This window comes from Lucilia sericata, unplaced genomic scaffold, assembly GCF_015586225.1.
Source record: "Lucilia sericata isolate MDLA Ls3-8-SP2 unplaced genomic scaffold, ASM1558622v1 Contig000049F_arrow, whole genome shotgun sequence".
In the NCBI taxonomy this organism is placed as follows: Eukaryota; Metazoa; Arthropoda; class Insecta; order Diptera; family Calliphoridae; genus Lucilia; species Lucilia sericata.
Genome location: NW_023994086.1, coordinates 356,296 through 377,314, shown reverse-complemented (window position 1 = coordinate 377,314; position 21,019 = coordinate 356,296). Strand labels below are relative to the sequence as shown.

Here is a 21,019-nt window from a genome sequence, read left to right as displayed (position 1 = left end):
GCAATGAAATTTATCACAGACAATTATTATATAAATATAAATCTATCCAGCCCATTTTATCGGGATAGGTTCACATTTGCTCCTTTCCCCCATATAAAGTCTCTTTCAGAAAATTAGTTTTTCGTCAATAAATTGCTTAAATAAATCGGAATCAAGGTAATATTCCAGATAAATGCTTTATTATGAAAAATAGATCACATTTAATATTCATAACTATTGTAGGGTCTCATATGGTCGGTCACGCCCGACTATACTTTCTTACTTGTTTTTCAATATTTTTCTTCCATTGTTGAAGAAATTTATTTCATTATACCCTACACCACTATAGTGGGAAGGGTATTATGCGTTTGTACTGATGTTTGTAACGCATTAAAATATTAGTACTATACCCACCTTAAAGTATACCGATCGACTCAGAATCACTTTCGATCTAACGATGTCCGTCCGACCGTCCGTGTGTCCATGTAAACGTTGTTATCAAACTACAGGTCGCAATTTTCAAGATAATTCGATGAAATTTGGAACACACGTTTACTTTGACCAAAGGACGAAGCCTATTGAAAATGGTTAAAATCGGTCCATTATTTCACCTAGCCCCCATACAACTGAACCCTCCGAAAAGGGCTTTTGAGCTCATAATTATGTATAATATAAATGTATCTCGATGAAAGTTCGCACAACTAAGTCTTATGACCTTGCCAAATTTCGAAATGATGGGACTTCATTTGACCCTAGCCCCCATACAAAGCGCCCTACATAAAGTGACCTTGAATATCCGCAAATAATTTATTAGCACTGTTATTGCAATGAAATTTAGCACAGACAAATTTTATATAAATACAAATCTATCCAGCCCATTTTATCGGGATCGGTCTACATTTGCTCCTATTCCCCATATAAAGCCTCTTTTAGAAAATAAGTTCTTCGTCAATAAATTGCTTAAATATACCGAAATCAAGGTAATATTCAAGATAAATGCTTTATTATGAAAAATAAATCACATTTAATATTCATAGCTGGTGTAGGGTATCATATGGTCGGCCAAGCCCGACTATACTTTCTTATTTGTTTTAGTTTATTTTTATTCTACACAAAACAAAATACAACCCTGATCAGCTGCTGACGCGTCAAAAGTTGCTGAACTTTTCGCGGCAGACGCGTTACAAACTACAATGTGTAACTTTTAAATGAAAAAACACTATTTCAACTTTTTTTGACAGAAGCCTATAACGCGTTGCCGCGTACAACGCGTGTTGTGTACTTCCACCTTTAGGGTGCTTTGACGCGCAGAGAGTCTAAAGGTCACACGAACATGTCAACTGTTATTTACAATTTATATTATTTTTTAATATATATTTATCACTTATAGTAAATTAAAACGAGCTTAATGGTGAAAAAAAGCTGCTGTTTGAACAACCCCCGTTTTAAGCCATATTTATATTAACAGCGCGAAGACATTTTTGTTTGTAAAATAAATTAAAATATATCTGAAAGTCTAATCAGTCGTACATGTATAAAAGCAGATATTTATCTACTTCATTCTTCGAGATATCTCAACAAAAACTTGAGACTCGATTTTATCGTTTAGATGGATTTCAAATTTTGCTAATTCAGTTGACATGTATAATTTAGAAAGATATAAAATACTTTTTATTCCACTTAGACGGGGTCAAAGTTGGACATTTTGGTCATACAGGGTTTTATTTAAATGACTTTTCACTTATTGGTCCTAGCAAAAATTGTCCAAAGGAGTTCAGACAGCTATTTCTTCATTGTTTCCTAAAAAAATTACTTATTTAATTTTTTTCTTCCTTTTTTGCTTAAAAGAAAGTCTATACAATTTTCTTTAAGGGCCTATAGAATTTTCCCATAATGGGATGCGAGTGGGATATCTATCAAAAAACTTATTTTTTAACTCAAGAATAAGATTTTTTTCAATATTTGGATTTTCATTTTTCAAAATGGACGTTTTTGTTGTATTTTTTTACTCGAAAGAAAGCTAAGACCATTTCTAAGCAAGGGGCATATGTAAAAAAATTTAACTCAAAAAAATAAGAGAGACAGAACGAGAGGAGGAAAGCACAAACCATTTATGATTATGTGTTCTAATGCCCTTTTTCCATTATTATTTTTATTTTTGTATTTATAATATTTCTATGGTTATACAGAGGATCAATCTGCTTAAATGATTAAAATCTTTGTATGTATTTATTTTATCAGCTTTTTGTACAATAGATAAATAAATGGATACAATAACACCAATAATTGAAAACATAAACTTAAGGTACACACAGCACACCCAGAAAACATTTGATAAGTCTAAAAAACAAGTTTCTCGTATTCTGAACCTTGTGACAAAAACCAAATTAAAAAAAGCATTGCTACTGAGTCCTATGTTCAATAATATGAAAATATCACACTTTTAAGATTTTGTTTACTGGGTTACGGCAAATATATCCATACGTATGAATGTATGTATGAACAAAATCTATGTGTTATGTTATGTATTTATTTACTTTAAACGATTTGAGTTTCTTAGGAATTCGTTGTATTAATAACAAAATATATAAATATGTATTTATTAAGGAACACATATAACTGTTAGCAATGTTGTTGTTTTCGTTTTTACACAAAAGTTTCCGCAACGATTCTTATAATACTTGTACCTATAACAATTCGTTTCTATAAATTATTAAAAAAAATTATTTTTCGAAAAATAATGGAACTTATTTAAAAAATCATTTAATCAGTAAATCCTTATTTTAAACTTACCATTGTAACAGGCAGACCCCCGGCGCCACCATTTGAATACGAGTAAGGTGATACTAGATAACCCATATTAAAGCTAGATGCATGTGGTTCAATCTTGCCTAAAAAGGAAGAGAAAAATAAGTAAGATTAACAAGATTATTTATATTTAAATACAGAAAATCCTGGTAAAACGAATCTCACTTTTATTAAAAACCCTTAAAACGCAGAGCAAAATTTTTTACAATAACTGCCTATAACGAATGTTTAAGAAATTTTATACTCGAAATAAGGAATACAGATATGTAAACTAAAAATTGTTCACTTTGACAATATTATATAGCAAGCAAAATATAATTTAAAACAGGAAAATGAATTAAATCATTCCTGATTTTAATCATACTGCATATTCTACCTATCGAACAAAACGTCATACATTCATTTTATTTACAAGAATTACGGACAAATATTATTTCATTAGAACATTATTATATAAAAAATTGGAATCTATAAGACGTAACGTTACGTTTGTCCGAATCAAGTTTAAACCATAATTTGAATAAATAAAGTAGATGTCCAACCCAGCACTATTATTCCAGATCGATGAAATTATCGGCATAAGACTCAGTTATCGTTTCTTAAGCTTAACATAAGTTTAATTTTAAGTTTTTACATTAAATGTATATCCAACAAATTAAATTAATGAAGTTGTCGAAAACGAAAATCCATTCCACCCAGATGTACAAAATGCTTTTTTATTTTATTATTTTTATTTACAGCTAATGGTAAAAAAATATGTAATATAATATTTTTGTAATGCTTTTTATTAATTAATAAAATATCTAGTAAAAAAATTAACACAATATTTAATTTAACAAATAATTAAAAAAATAAATATATTAATTCGTTTGTAAAATATTTAAAACAATTAAAACATTAAGAATTATAAAAATGACAGCTCTTACACTCATTAGCAGGCATGCCTTAAAAGTCGCATGTAAATATTCTAGATTTTACGAAGGGCATTTAAAATGAAATAGAAAAAAAGGCATGCATGAAAAGTAACAATCTAAAACATGACTAACACAAGGCAACAATATTTACGCCCAGAGACAAATAATATTTTTCCGAGATATTGAATTCGTAATTTTGAAGAAAATTTGTTTGAGATGTTATAACAGTGCACACTGGTTTCCCCCATATGCCAAAAATCTAAAAAAATTAATTTTTTTCTAAGTTTTATTGCACCAAATTTATTACTAAAATAGAAATATTATTTATTTACTGCTACATAATAATATATTTCGTTAAAATATTTTTCGTTAATTAAACTTAACATCTTCTGACCGCCTTTTGCCTTTATTATTAATTTCATTTGAAATTATGTTGGCTACGCCCATGAAATACGACTTTCATTGTTAATTAGAGCCAACATTATATGAGAAAATACTTAATAATAGCAATTAATTTGAAATAATAAATGATGAAAGCGAAGATCTTTTTTTACTTTTTGTAACTAAAAGTGGAAGTACACACACAACACGCGTTGAGGCGGCAACGCGTTTTACGCTTTTCAAACTTTTCGGGCTTTAGAAGCTGCAACACGCGTCATTTTGATCTTTCTTTGTTTTTAAGACTATTACTGTTTTAAAAATTAAAACTTTAGGATTTTGTTTATTTTTTAATATTTTTCTTTGATTGTTGGTGAAATTTATTTCCAGGGATCGTAAATAATAATTATTTTTGAATTTTTTATAGAAAAAAATCAAATACAATAAAATATCGGAAAACAAATTCAAACATACCATTTTTATTGGTTTGAGCTATATTTTTATAAAACGATATGATTTTAAAATTTTTGATTTTTATTTTTTTGGCAAAAAATAATAATTATTTTTTGATTTTTATTTTTTTTTGGGCAGAAATAAAAATCTTTTTTTGATTTTTATTTTTTTGGCAGAAATAAAAATCAGTTTATTGTAATATTTTCCGTTTATAATGCATATGTACATACCTACATACATACATACATACATACATACATACATACATACATACATACATACATACATACATACATACATACATACATACATACATACATACATACATACATGATGATTGGTACATACATACTACATGTTTATTAGAATAAATTGATTTTTATTTCTGCCAAAAAAATAAAAATCCAGAATAATTATTATTTCTTCCAGAAAAAATAAAAATCAAAAATTGATTTTTATTTCTGCCTGAAAAAATTAAAATCGAAAAATAATTATTATTTCTGCCAAATAAAAATAAAAATCAAAAATAATAATTATTTTTGGATTTTTATTATAAAAATCATAACGGTTACGGTCCCTGTTTATTTCATTTTAGTTTATTCTTATCCTACACAAAATAAAACACAATCCTGATCAGCTATCGACGCGTCAAAAGTTGAAAGTTGCTCAACTTTTCGCGACAGACGCGTTACAAACTACAGTGTGTAACTTGTTAAATGAATATACACTATTTCAACTTTTTTTGACAGAAGCCCAAAACGCGTTGCCGCGTACAATGCGTATTGTGTACTTCCACCTTAAGAGCACACATACATCATACATTTAAAATGTGAAAGAAGAGAATAAAATAGTGAGATGCTGAAGCCAAAGTGTGAGTCGAATATTGAATGCCTTAATTTAAAAATATATAAAAAAGTACAAATTTCAAATTCCTCCTCGCATCACTAACAAACCATGTGTCAAAAATAACAACATTTTATTTATGTATGTGAAATATTGATTTTATGTTAAATTTAATTTTATTTATTAAGAAGCACAATTCTATAATTGCTGTTTATCTATCTCAGCAGTCATTAAGTTGTTTCATAGCGTGCTTTTAAAAATATCGCAACGATTTAAAAAACAATAGATGGATCTTTTGTTGAAAACAGTATTGCCATATTTTAAAATATTTATTATAAAATGTCAAAATTACAATATAAGAAGTAAACTTTATATAACCAGCCGGTTATAAGTTTAAATTACTATTGAAATATTCCTGTGATGTAACCCTAAGAAAAAACCTCAAACCTAAGCAGAATGGGGAAGTCCGCGGTTAGCATGTAATCTATGTCATCATAACAATACAAAATTGGATTCTGACGAATGTAGAGCATGTGGAGAAATGAAATCTAAAACACCTTCAAAATATTTTGGAATCGATATTATTCCGGACATAAAGGTGGAAGTACACAACACGCGTTGAGCGGCAACGCGCTTTACACTTTTGAAACTTTCGCAATAACGTCTTGAAAACGAAATTATTGAACATCGGACGTATACTATACATACATACATACATACATACATACATACATACATACATACATACATACATACATACATACATACATACATACATACATACATACATACATACATACATACATACATACATACATACATACATACATACATACATACATACATACATACATACATACATACATACATACATACATACATACATACATACATACATACATACATACATACATACATACATACATACATACATACATACATACATACATACATACATACATACATACATACATACATACATCCCATTACCCAATTCCAAAATTACGTGGACATGATTTAGTGTTCATTTTCTTTATTGGTTGTTCATTCGGGGATACGACCCTAAACAACATCTGGGAACACTGGTTTAAACAATTCCTAAGAATACAGTAGAAAAAACAAATAATAATAAAATATGTAAGAAACACAAAACAAAAACAAAACTGAATTAAATTTCTGGTTTGCTCGCTGGTTTGTTTTTATTACTCATTCTTATTAACGCTTGTACAATCTGTACAAACATACATACAGACACTCAAATATGTTGATATGTATACATTTATATACCAGGGATGGCAAATGCAATTTTCAAATTGTACAAAATAGCATTTAAAAGTGTAATTTTTGGAATCCGATTGTACCAAGCTGACTTCTTCAGCCAGTCAGAACTAATCAATATTTGTATGTATAAATAAACAAGTTCATTAGTCAATGCACTAGGCGATATACCGGCGTATAGAGTTGCAGATGAAAAAATCACGACTACACACACAGTAAAAAAAAGGACTACATAACTATAGATTAGTCATTAGACTAGTCAATAAATAAGACCATTTGGTCTATAGACTTGATCTTAGACTATTCAATAGACAGTCTATTGTCTCTATATGTACTAGAGGATAGAGTAGTCTATAAACTAGACAAGAGACTAGTCTATAGATTAGACATTAGATTATATACTAGTCCAAAGACTAGAATAGAAAAGCGATCGGATAAAAAAATAATAAGAAGTACTCTCTTTATTAAATGTTGTCTAGTTATAAACTCTTCCAGGATTCATAATAATATTCTCTTGCGACGTTTACAAAAAATTTGACGTAAGTTGGTAGTTCTTTGGACTTTGTGTTAAAAGTAAAATTTTTAAATTGTTATTTCAGTAAAGGAATGTTTTTTAAAATTGTACAAAATGGGCCATTACACGGTGGTAAATTCCGGCCAAAAATCTATAACATCTTTATTTCTTTAAATAAATAGCTGAAATTTTTGGTACTGAATAAGGGCAATATCGGTTGAAGATTTCAACTAGCCCCCATACAAGTGACCCCCCAGAAAACTCCTTAAATACTCATAAATACGTTAAATATGAAGCAATTTCCATGAAATTTAGCACAAGTCATTTTTATGGGAACCTGTACCTCTCGACGATAAACATCAGCATAAACATAAATATCAACATAAACAAGTTTTATAGGCGGTAAAATCCTTCTGTCAAATTTTATTTAGTTCAGTCCATAATTGACCCTTCCCTCCTACATTTGATTTTGTACTATTGATAATATGTCGTCCCGTTCTCTATTTTTATGAAGTTGAAATATATGGAAAAGTTCAGCATTTGTAATAGACGAAGTCATTAAAAATGTTCTAGTTACTAGAGTTGCAGAAAGCTGCAGATGAAATTTATAATACTTATTCCTGATAAATAACAGAAGTAGATACAATGTTCATCCAACCACTTATAGCCCCTTTTCCTTTTCTGTGGTCTTTCAAAATTTGGATTTCTATAGCTTTTTTAGTTTTTAAAGTAGGCCACAATCACTTAATTTATCGGAAAAAGTAATCCACACAAAATCGCTATAACCACATGGAATGATCACTTATTAAGACTACTTTAAAACACGTGCTAATTTACAAAGAAAAACTTTAACGAAAAATCGTAGCCCTCATTTATGTAAATTTAATTTAAAAACCTTAAAACGACAGGCAAAATATTATCAAATTTGCATATGTATAAACAGTCACAAGGTTAAGCAATAATCAAAATATGATTTACATTGTACGATTTGAAGTGTTAGCTATAATCTACCATCAAAAATTTATCAGAATTAAATAATTGAAAGAAATCATTTTTGGCCGGAATTTACCACCGTGCATTGGTAGACCGAATTGTACCAAAAAAAAAAGGGCAATTGCACCAATTTTGCCAACCCTGGTACATACATATGTATAAAAAAATTGTTGTTGTTATTTTTATGTTTATGTATAGGGACGTATGTATGTATGTATTAAACGACGTAACTCACCATAGAGTTATTTTCCTTCTTTTAAATTATTTATTCTTTGTTTAGGTTCGTTGCTGTTGTTATTGTTGTTGGTGGTTTTCGTTATACATAGTTATTATTATTGTACATATCTTGTTATACGTTCTGTTTATTTATATACCTGTTGAACTGTAAATGCTGGATATGGGTAGTGTTGCTAATGATGTTTTTTAGTTCGTATTTTTGTTGTTATACTCTTCAACGCCTTAAATTACATATAACAAGAGTTGGTAAGCAGCAGCAACAACCGCAACAACACCACCAACACAACATAGTCAACAAGATCGTACAACGACGCCATGACGTCGTCGTCGCTGAAGCCCTATCGTCACTACTAAGAGTCTTGAGCATAGACTTAATTTTAGGAACAAAAATCATCATTGTTAGCGTTTTTTATTTTTTTATATTATTTTGAACTTTTTATATTATTTTTGAGAGCGTTGCCACTTTTATCAGCGTTGCCAATTTGGTCCAATTGGACCAAAATTGGTAGTTTCAAATCCCTAAAAAGACCTTTGGATAATTGGAACTAATGCATATAAACATTTCTGAACTCATTATGGCGAAGTAATAAGAATTTTAATAAATACGTCAATGTTAAGTTACTGTTTCAATATGGTTCTAAGAAAATATTAAGTTTCTATGTATTTTAACATTTCTGATTCATGAATGTTAGTAAGTTAGTTAGTTTGAAATGAGGATGTTACATCAAATCCGAAGGTTCACAGTATGAATCGAACGCACGACCTCAGGTCTAACAGACTATAACAAAAACCACGAACCTACTGGAGGCCAAACTAATTCCTTTTTTCTCTAAGAAGCCAGTACCTCGTTTCTGTAATTTTCTCGAATCGAGAAAAAACTTAAAATATAATAGTCTTCCAGTTTTTAACAGTGTGACTCAGATTTTTTTTTAAACTGTACTCATTAAAATTTAATAAGAAATTTTTAAATTTCTTGTATTCACCCTGTTTTACACAAGATGATCATGAATTTTTCGACAGATTTTCTCGATGCGAGAATTACAGAAACGGGGCACAGATTGATGAATTAATATGTAATTTGGTAGGGTACTAACTTACAAACGGAATTACAAATCAAATATATCCCAAACTTTTTGATGGGTACAAAATATTAAGGGTGTATTGATTTTGTGATTCCGTTTGTAAGTATACATTTTTCTATGATCTCTGACTCTTCTACAGCCATTTAACACCTTTTACGGCAAATATGTTTATTATGAACATAAGCAATTGCCCAAAAACCCTAAAGAACAAATTTGGTAGTTTTTGGAACGTTTTGGTAGTTTTTTTGTCGGAACTTTGGTAAGAAAAATACATTGTGAGTGGCAACGCTGATATGTATGTATGTACGTATCCATATGTATAGTTTTGCTTCGTGTGTACCGCGTAACGATTTCTTTAGTTTCTGCTCCTCGTTAATCTTTTCGTTCAGAAGAGCTTTGCAAACAAAGAACCCATTTGTGCGCACGAAAAAATTTATGTGTATATGTACGTATGTGATTATTTTAATTAAATTTAAACTAAGAGGTGAATCTTTTTAAATATATTATATACATACACAATAACTGATATGTTCAAGTTTATTACTAACAAATACCTATCTCAGAATTTTTTTATAACAACTTTTAACCTTTTAATTGTCATCTTAAATTTTTAACTAATGCCGAATATCGTTCAGTGCGAAAAAATACAGTGCACTTTTAAATATAGAAAATTGGATACTTTTTCTTTCTTAGGATAGTGACGATATCGGAGAAGAAACATAAGCATAACATACGACTTTATAATATCTGTTAATATTTTTTTCAGTACATGGACATAATTCAAAATTCGTGGTTTTCAACAGAATCATATAGAAAACATACATACATACATACATACATACATACATACATACATACATACATACATACATACATACATACATACATACATACTACATACTACATACATACATACATACATACATACATACATACATACATACATACATACATACATACATACATACATACATACATACATACATACATACATACATACATACATACATACATACATACATACATACATACATACATACATACATACATACATACATACATACATACATACATACATACATACATACATACATACATCATACATACATACATACATACATACATACATACATACATACATACATACATACATACATACATACATACATACATACATACATACATACATACATACATACATACATACATACATACATACATACATACATACATACATACATACATACATACATACATACATACATACATACATACATACATACATACATACATACATACATACATACATACATAATACATACATACATACATACATACATACATACATACATACATACATACATACATACATACATACATACATACATACATACATACATACATACATACAAACAAAATGTACAATACCTATCTGAACTCCTTTGGAAAATTTTTGCTAGGACCAAATTTGACCGCCTCTAATTCCGCCAGTTCTTGACCGATAGAGCCGAAAATGTCTGTCTGACCTACTATCCAATAGTACTAACCTTGCTGCAAATTTGGTGATTTTTTGAGTTGGGTCTCTGACACGAAATTCCCCATATGTATAACAAGCTGTTAAAGTTCAATTTGAAAATTGTCAACATTGTTTAATTGTGTTTTGCTATTTGTTTAAATTTGTGAAAAGTTTAAAAAGTGAACTAAAAGTGTTATAAATTATACATATTTTAACCTTAAAAGTATTTTTTTTATACCCTTTACCTTCGTGAGAAGGGTATATATAAGTAATTTCCAAAATATAATTTTCCGATCCCATAAAGTATATATGTATGTATATTCTGAATCCTTATAGATAGCGGAGTCGATTAAGCCAAGTCCGTCTATTTGTCCGTCTGTGTGCCTGTTGAAATCAGTTTTCTGAAGATCTCAGATATCTTTGGGATCCAAATCTATATAATTAATAGACAAAGCGGTTTTTTGTGACCCCTTTTACTCTTACAGTTACACCCGATCTTGGCAAAAAATAAATCACTTTAAAGGTATTATTTTGCAGATGTGCACAATATATGTATTAATGAGATCGGTTCAGAATATTGGGAGTTATAAGCGTTTAAAGTTGTAACTAATACATAGAAACAAAAGTCACTCGTATGCTTGGACTAAAAATAAACAAACAAAGCAAGAAACAAAACAAAAAATTAAACAACACAGCTTATTGAAAAAAGAGACGAGAGTGCATTACATAAATATGTATCTGATGGTGTTTAATTTTTGTATTTTACATTTACATATACGTTTTTACATACATATTTTTATAATCTGAATTTTTAATTTCGACTAGGGAAGCGAAGCTCCCTTTATGTACTGTAGTCTTCAATAATTATGTCAGACATGCTTTCGAGAAGTTTCCTCTCCTCTCCTCCTCAGCAAAATCCGCTCATAAATAACGGAGTTAGAAGCTAAAATCCGGGACAACCTCTAAAATTTTCAACAAAAAAGAAAAAAAAAACAATTTTTTGCATGCTTTGATAAATAAGCAACAACAACACTGCTTATGTTTGGATGTATTGATTTCATTGCGTTGTGTATTTTGTTTTTTGTGTATATTGTTCGGTATGGTTGAATGCTGTTGGTTTCAATCAGGGTAGGTAAAAATATCGCTCGCGATCGCTATTTTATTTATATCGCTCGTTTTAAAATTCAAAATCGCGAGTTTTATTTTTCAACACGCGAGCACAATTTTAATTAGAGTTTTATGTGTTTTGTATTCGCTTCGTAAGCGATATTTACATGTTTTTGTTTTTTCAACTCGCTTAGGAGCGCTCTTTAAATTTTCAACTCTTATCGCGAGTTTAAAAATTAAACTCGCGAGTCGAATAGATTTATTCGCCGGAAAATGAATTATTTAAATCGCTCGAATTAAACTCGCTCGCGAGCGAATTGAATTCGATCGCTATCTGTACCCTGGTTTCAATGCGTTGTGTATTTTGTTTTTTTTTTTTGTGTTTTTTTCGTTTAGCACTGCTGTTGTTCCTTTTGTTTTGCTATTGCTAAAGTAATGATAGAGTCGGAAATATCAAATTAATAGAAATTTTATAAATTTAATGTTTTTTAAATACACTATGGTGAAGGGTATATAAAATTCGGCAAAGGCGAATGTAGACTTCTTACTTGTTTTATTTATGTTTTCTTCACATTGCTGTTGAAAGAAATTTTTATAAACAAACCATACGATTTTGACACAATTGCAAACTAATTCCAAAAACAAAATGCACGTGGTTTATGTAGATGTTGTTGTACAACATCTCGTGTGGCTACTTTATTAATATACTTTGCTTTAAAGTTTAAATTGTCCTCTCTAGAGTTGTTAACTAACCGTTAAGAAATAATCCAGAGTTCATTAGTAAACGAAGTTATTTGTTCTGCAGGGTATGTTGCTTGTGTTTGTTTGATTTTAAGCATGCATGATAACGACATTTCTGTTTTGCTGCTTACCTCACGAACGTAATATTGCCGACTTTTTTATTGTTGGCTAGATTGTTAGTTAGTAGTTAAGGTTGTGTTAGCGGATTCTACGAAAACTCATTAGTTAAAGATCCATATAATAAGGTACCACAAACTATGTGCATCAATGTCTTGAATAAAACAACCACATCAGCAACGTAAATCATTATAATACAGATGCATACAAACAATATCTGCGAATAACACAATCATGTTAATCACAATAAAAAGTAGCAGCAAATAAAAAAAACAAGTTTGAACAATCTGGCACTCATATCCCTCTTCATGCCTTTAATAATAAACAAGGCAAGGATTTCCATGTACTAAAAAATTAAAAATATTCGCTTATATGCACTATAAAATGGGAAAACATGCACTGAAAAATATGCACCAAAAAAATATTTCCTTGTGAAATATTTTTAAATAATAGTGCATTTATGCTGACTTTTTTAATATATTTACAGTTGTATTCATAAAAAATGCTTATTTTAGATTTAAATCACACAATAGTTAAAGTACACTTTAGACTTAAAAGCCATTAATAAAATTGTGGTATTCATAAACAAATAATAAACCTACATTAACTATTGTGCTGTTTATTGTTTAACTTGGCAGCACTGTACAATTTGGCTGTCATTTTCTGTGTTAGTGTTGCGTACAATTAGGATAAAATATTCGTTGATTCGGTTTTCTTAATTTTATATTTTTGGTTATAACACATTTTTGAAAATAAAAACGAACTTTTAAGAAAAATAAATGTATACATGGCTACAATAAATATATATTTAGTTCAGATGAATGAATATAACATATATTTTTTTAATTATAATTAAAAGTATTCGAATAACGAATATTTTGTGACAAAATAAACATCACTATGCACATTTTGTTATTTTTACTAGATAACAATATATAATTTACACTCTTAATTACTTCATGGTTTTATATTTAGCGAATAAACTATGAAAAAGACAAATAAAATGATTGTGGCCATGATTTGATTGACAGGCGGGCATTTCCATATTGCCAAAAATAGTATTGACCAACTGGAATATTGTCAAATATTCATCTATTAATCCAATAATGCCTAGATTTTAGTTTTTCCACCAAAATAGAAACTTATAAAATTTATTTTTACAAATTTGTAAACGTTAAAATTACAATTTTTAGATTTCATTTCAGAATAAAACATAACTAGTTTTCGTCTTCAACCTAAAATTAATGAAAAAAGCTTAATCAGAGACAAAATTTGTAAAAAAAAATCAACTTATTGTTGGCTTAAAGTAGGGGCGAGCGTACAATAAATTTTTTCTATTTGTCATTGGTTTATTGAAAGTATTTTAAGCTATCTGGCGTTTATGAATACCATTTTCGTGGATTTTGCCTAATAATGTTTAATAAACCTAAAACAACTTTTTATGAATACAACCGTTAAACAATTGTTTGATTGTTTGCAAGGGTCAAAAATTGTCCAAACCTAGTAAAATTTGGTAAACGGATGTATTTTCGTATAAATTATATTTAATCTGAATTTTATCGTGTGGTAACGTTTTTAAGTGAATTCTGAACGGTAAAGTAATTTTCTGGAAGATATTTTGTAATGGGGATAATTGTGGAAAATTTCACCAAGTTATCGGTTTATATGGACATACAGATGGACATACTCAAAAAGTGATTCCGAGCCGATACTTTAAGTAAAACTGTGTAACATTTAATTTCATAGTTTCACTGGCGAAACCTAGTATTTTGTTGTTAAATCGAAATTTTTTTATGTTTATTTCAAAAATTCTAAATATGCAAATATAAAATTGATTGTAAAAATAAGTAATGCAAAGATAGCAACACACAATTAGTGTTAGAAAAATTACAAAATACGCAAAATATACTACAAAAATTCTTTGATTCGAAATGCATGCATTTCCATAGAAATCAATGACCTGATAATAAATAATATTTGCAGCAATGGTTATTTAAATGTCCTCTAAGGAAAATTTGTGTCAATTGATTGGACACTTTACTTGTTCAAAATATTCAGTGGCTAAATTTTGTGATTAGTTTATAATCGCTCTATAAGAATTTCGAACGTTTTGGTTTCAATTGGATAACGGGCCAAACAGGAGGGATGTATTCAAGCGTTTAAGCCATAGTCGTAGAAATTACTCTCCCTAAGGTTTTTGTCAACTTTATTTTTATAAGCAATGTATGTTTTTGCTTTTCACGTATCAGTGACGAAGATTTTAATGGTTTAAGTTTTCAAAAAGGCGAAATTTTTAAAATTTGCTACAACTTTTTTGATTTAATTTTGATTAATTTATATACATTTTAAATACTTACTAAATACCGGGCTATGGTCAGACCGTGATGATATTTTACCACTTTTTTCCTAAAAAAACAATAAGAAAACATATGTTTAAAAAATTTTTGTGGACCATATAATCAATAGTGCTTATACAATATCTTCTTCGACTTTGGGAAAATAGTTTTGTAAAAACACATTTTAAATATTTTAATTTTTTGAATGTTTATGATTTTAACAATAACAATAATCCTGCTATTTTAAGTGATTGTTGCAATAAGTCTATAAGTCACAAAAAGAAAATATTGAAAAAAAAAAGTGTTAAAAGTTTACAAAATATTTATATTTTACAGTTACAGTTTGTGTGGCTTAACATATTACTGCAACAAACACTTTGTCAATAAAAAATGGTTTACTATGTCATACCTCACTTTCTGTTAAATCAATAAGGCTCGATTTTTCTTCAACTAGTAAATTTTCCGATGAGATTTTTTCATCTTCACGATCGCCCTCATCTTTGAAAATTTTGACTTCATCGGTGCTGCCTAAATCATCACCAGATGAACCGGTATGGCGTGTATGGCTTGTATGAGGCATACTGATGATTTTTATTATTTATTTTTTTATATATAAATTACACTAATTATTATACATTTATATAACTGATTGATTGCACCCGTTGGAAATTACAAAAGGAGTAAAAATTTTTTAATTTATTTATCGTTGTTTAATTTTTTTATTATTGTTATTATTATTTTATATTTTGTTGTTGGTTTTTGTTTTAAACTATTATTACTTTATGATACTATTTATTGGCATTAAAATTTGGTTCGAAGTATTTTTTTTATTATTATTATTTTTTGTTTTCTTTTTGTTGTTTTTAATTTGTTATTGAAATTAATTTAATTTTGGTTAGTTTTGTTTTAAATGTATTTTTTTATAAATAGTTTACAATTATATTTATATGTTTTTTATATTCTTTAACACACATTTTGTTGAAATATTTAAATCTATATTCTAGATGTATTTTAAAATCACAATTTTCGGATGTTTAATTTTAGTTTAATTTAAACACTTTTTTCATGTTTGTTTGTAATTTTAGAATCAAGAGCCCGAATTTGCAAAAGTTGTTTTATTAAAAAAATTCAATTTAACCGATTGTACTTCAGAAGTTGGTCTTAATTTAATGTATTACAAATAAATTTACCTGCAACAGAGAACAAATATTATAATTTTTATAAAAGTAGTCAAAATAGTTCTTATTCATAGCTAAAAAGTGAATAGGAAAATTTCTAACTTTATACAACAATGTTGGGCCTTTTGGAAATATTTTGACTTAATCTTAAAAATAACTTCTAAATAATATCATCCCAAAAATTACCTAAATATGTACATATAAACAACCCACATTGCTTAAACTCGAGTGAAATATGATTGTGCTTTATTTTGTGTACGTTTCAATTACACGAATTTTAGCCACGCCCTCAAATGTCAGGCCAGTAAGTCTGAATTACATTTTAAGAATTTATTACAAATTAAATGACGAAGTTCCTACTACATCTCCCCGAACTTAAGTGTTGATGTTAAGAAAATTTGTAATAATCGTCCTTTTTAAACTCTACACCACTTTAGTGGGGAGGCTATATTGTTTTTGTGCTGATGTTTGTAACGCACAATAATATTGTTCCCATACCCACCTTAAAGTATACTTAGAATCATTTTCTGAGCCGATTTAGCAGATCGTAAATTTGAAGATAATTCAATGAAATTTAGCACATAATCTTCTATTGTACCAGAGACGAAGCCTATTGAAAACGGTTAACTTCGGTCCATTATTGCAGCTAGCCGCCTTAAGCTCATAATTATGTTTATTATACTCGTATCTCGACAAAAAGCTTCAAACCCAAGTTCTATATTAGCCTTGATGTCCCTGATGAATTTTATAATAATAGGGCCTCATTTCACCCTAGCACCTATACAAAGCCCCCTTCAAAATATGACTTAAATATCCACAATTTTATTCAACAATAAATGGCTTAAGTGTATCTGAGGCAAATTCAACTTAAATGCTATATTACGTAAAGTAAATCAAATGTTATTATTATAACTGGGGTGGGGTATTACATGGTCAGCTTTGCCCGACTATAATTTCTTGTAGTAGTATGCATGTGCCTAGTAGTTTAAAAATATGTATATCCCAATTATGAGTTATTTTTCCCAAATGTTCAATTACTTGGTTATTTTGAATTAGTATATTTTTAACGATACCATAGTCAAAATATTCTACACCTTGTTTCCATACAATACGAATAGCTAAAGGCTTGTTTGGAAATGCATCACTGCGTTGCTTCTGATGTGCACTAAAATGATTGGTGCGATAAAAAAGTAGGTATTTAGATTTTAATTTGTTTTGTGAACTTTATTTCCATTTGCGTGTTTTTAAACGAATATAAACTCTATGTATAAAACAAGCATCAGTTTATTTGGGGGAAATTTTTGTTTATTTTACTAAATTTCTTTTTTTTTTTTTTTCTCATTTTTATATTTTGTATGAAAAATTTTCGGCTTTGTGGGGGGAGGGAATTTCCCTTTCCTCCGTGAGGGGTGAAATTTACAAGCTAATTCGGGACAAACTCCCTGGACTGCCGGGCATGTATCTATGTGTTTTTAATTCAGTCTCTATTAGTGACAAAAGCAGTCGAAAAAAGGGAATTTTAATGTCACCAACTAACGACGAATAAACTAAATTTTAAAATACTCGTTTCTGCGTTTCTTTTTCTTCTTGTTTGTCGTTATTGTTGCAGAAACCTGTTAATAGCGTTTGGGAAGAAAAACAAACAATACAGTACAATAACAAATACACTCAAGGAAAAAATGTGTAAGAGAAACTTGTATACAAAAGAAGCAAAATTCCATTTTAACTTAGTTTTAGTCAAAATAAATGCTTTATTAAACGTATAACATTTATGCCAAGAAAAGGGAAACAATTTCAAAAATATAAAACACAATCGATAAACCAGAATATTAAAATAAATGTAAAAACTACTTAAAACTTCCAAAGTATGAATTAGAAAAAGCAATTCATTACAAAGTGATGTGTTTTATAATTATTAAAATATGTATGTACATATTAAAAGCCTGCACAAGACAACAATAATGCGACAATTTGCTAAAAAATTTCGCATATAATTTTAAAATGGCTTCAAATTTTAACGAAGAACACGTTTTTTTTCTTTTAGTGTATAAGCCTAAAGAGCATTGGCATAAAACAATAGTCTTATATTCAAGAAGCCCAACGAATTTTTATCTATACAATAACAAAAAAAAAAATAAATAAACATTAGTTCCTAATATAAGTAGCCGGCGAAATACATATCTTTTTCGTATGAATGTATGTATGTATGTATGTATGTATGTATGTATGTATGTATGTATGTATGTATGTATGTATGTATGTATGTATGTATGTATGTATGTATGTATGTATGTATGTATGTATGTATGTATGTCTGTATGTATGTATGTAGGTATGTATGTATGTATGCATGTATGTATGTATGTCGCATTAATTCCATAATATTGAAAAACCCAGATTTTATACATTTCAAAATTTGGTAAATTATTAAAAAAATGTTATAAAAATGAGTTTCACGTATGTACGCTTCCAAATTAAAAGTAAGCAAATTTTACGTTATCTGACTTAAATACTGCAAAGATTTGGTTCGAATCAGCCGATCCGTTCGGAAGTTATAGGAAAAACTTTACATAGCATACACTGAGCTCTTATACACAACTTGTTTTTACGTTTTTAAATGTATCAACTTATAGAAAGTGAAAATATGGTTTAGATCTACCAATTTGTTCAAAAGCTATAAAAAATATACAGACCCTATTAAAATTAAATATTTTAAAAATTAAATAAAATATTTTAGCAAATATAATTAGTGTAGCTATATATTATTGCAACAAGCGCTTTGCTAAGCATTTGAGAATATTTTCAGAACAATTTTTTACTATTTGACAGATGAGGACAGTCCAATATCTTCTAAACTATATACCACATATGTTTCTTATATTGCTTTGGAATATTAAAACAAATTAAATTAAAAAAGGTAAAGTTAACCTTTTATATTTAACAAATTATTAAGAACATCAGTGAACTAAAGGTAAAAGTTTTAATAAAAATATGTAGTTTTTCTATGCAAAACTTGTACATTTTTAATAGTTGGTTGCTATTTTTATTTTTACCTTATATTCAATAAAATGAATTGCTATCTAAGAGATCAGGGTTGTAGAATATCTTTTAGAAACAAATATTTAATTTTTATTAAGTAAATCATATTTGTTGTAATATGTTATATCCTCTAAATAACTCAATAAAGATTGTATCTAAATGCTAATAACAGTGATTATATACAGTTATTACTATATTAACATATGTTAATAAAATAAAAAACATTTAATAAGGGCAATTTCAACAGATTCGGTACATCCAGCTCTGTAAGGTAGTGTGTTGGTTGTTGGTATATACGGCAATCTACATACATACATTGTATGTGTGTTTATTTTCAAACAAACCCATAAAACTAAACAAACAGAAAGAGAAATGTTATGTTTAGAATCTGAAAGAACTAAAAGTGACAAGAATTTATTGAAAAATAAAATGTATACACTTGGAAAATCAATGTTCTTAAAGAAAAAGAAAATTTCTTAGAAATAATTTATTTCATTCAAATACTTATTTGAATTTCTGTCAAAATCTGTTTGTTACTTATCTATCCATAAATTTGTATGTATGCATCACACAATTGTAAATAGAATATAAATTAATGTAATGATTTTAATATTTCTTGTTTTATTGTCTGTAATTTTTTTAAAATTGGAGACAAAAAAGTCTAGTGTTATTACAGAAGAAATGAATGAATTCAAATTTAACTTTTTCATTTCAAGTTGTAATAAAAAATTAACTAAAAATGCCCAAATACTCTATGAAAAAATACACAAATATTAGATATCTGCTGCCTGTTTATAATAAGTAAAATTATTTGTATTTTACAAATACTTTCAGACACTACATATTCCCGGACCCTAATAATTCTATCCCCTAAACACTTTTGTGGTGTTTTCTTACCTGTATTTTTCGTAAGCCGTAATGTACATAACTTTTTTATTGTTGTTGTATTTGTTTTAATCTTATCTAAAACACACAGAACTTTAACCACACAAATATGTACGAAAACACACATAAGTACCAACGTAAATATAGTATCTGCTACTTAGATACCTACTAAAAAATAGGTCTGTTCGTGTACTTTCCCGTAAAAAATATCCAGTAACTTTATGATAGAGGGTAATTTTTAATTTACTCTCAATCAAAAAAATATCCAAAAAAGTACGTAAACGCTAATTTGTAAAAAAATTCCAAAGTTTTTGTTTATAAACAAAGATTAGTAATGTCCTTTTGCTGAAATCTTAACCGCAAACAAAACACCAAAAAACAAACAATTGCAACTATGATTTTTCTTATAAAAAAGATGTAATATCATTATATTGTTTTAAATAAATATTATTGTTTTAAATAAAAATTTACACAAAATCGCTAAGAGAAAGACAAACTAATCGCTAGATTGACAATATTTGTTATGATTTTTCTCAACAAACTAACTCTTTTAAAAACTAATTTATAATAAACAAAATTATAATATATATAATTACAAATATTTTTTTAATTTTCGTTTGT

The 21,019-nt window shown here is 28.3% G+C and overlaps 1 protein-coding gene across 9 annotated transcripts in view; it reads right to left on the bottom strand.

The window, feature by feature from the left end:
* Positions 1-21,019, bottom strand: part of LOC119615953 (protein pangolin, isoforms A/H/I/S) — a 141,978-nt gene that overhangs the window by 112,387 nt on the left and 8,572 nt on the right. For all 9 annotated transcript variants that reach the window (XM_037972011.1, XM_037972004.1, XM_037972009.1 and 6 more), the window contains 3 exons: positions 15,706-16,486; positions 15,318-15,366; positions 2,773-2,870 (listed from right to left, as the gene is read on the bottom strand). In XM_037972011.1, coding sequence (XP_037827939.1) covers positions 2,773-2,870; positions 15,318-15,366; positions 15,706-15,876 — 318 coding nt within the window. In that variant the 5' untranslated portion in view covers positions 15,877-16,486. The remainder of the gene's footprint in view (positions 1-2,772; positions 2,871-15,317; positions 15,367-15,705; positions 16,487-21,019) is intronic.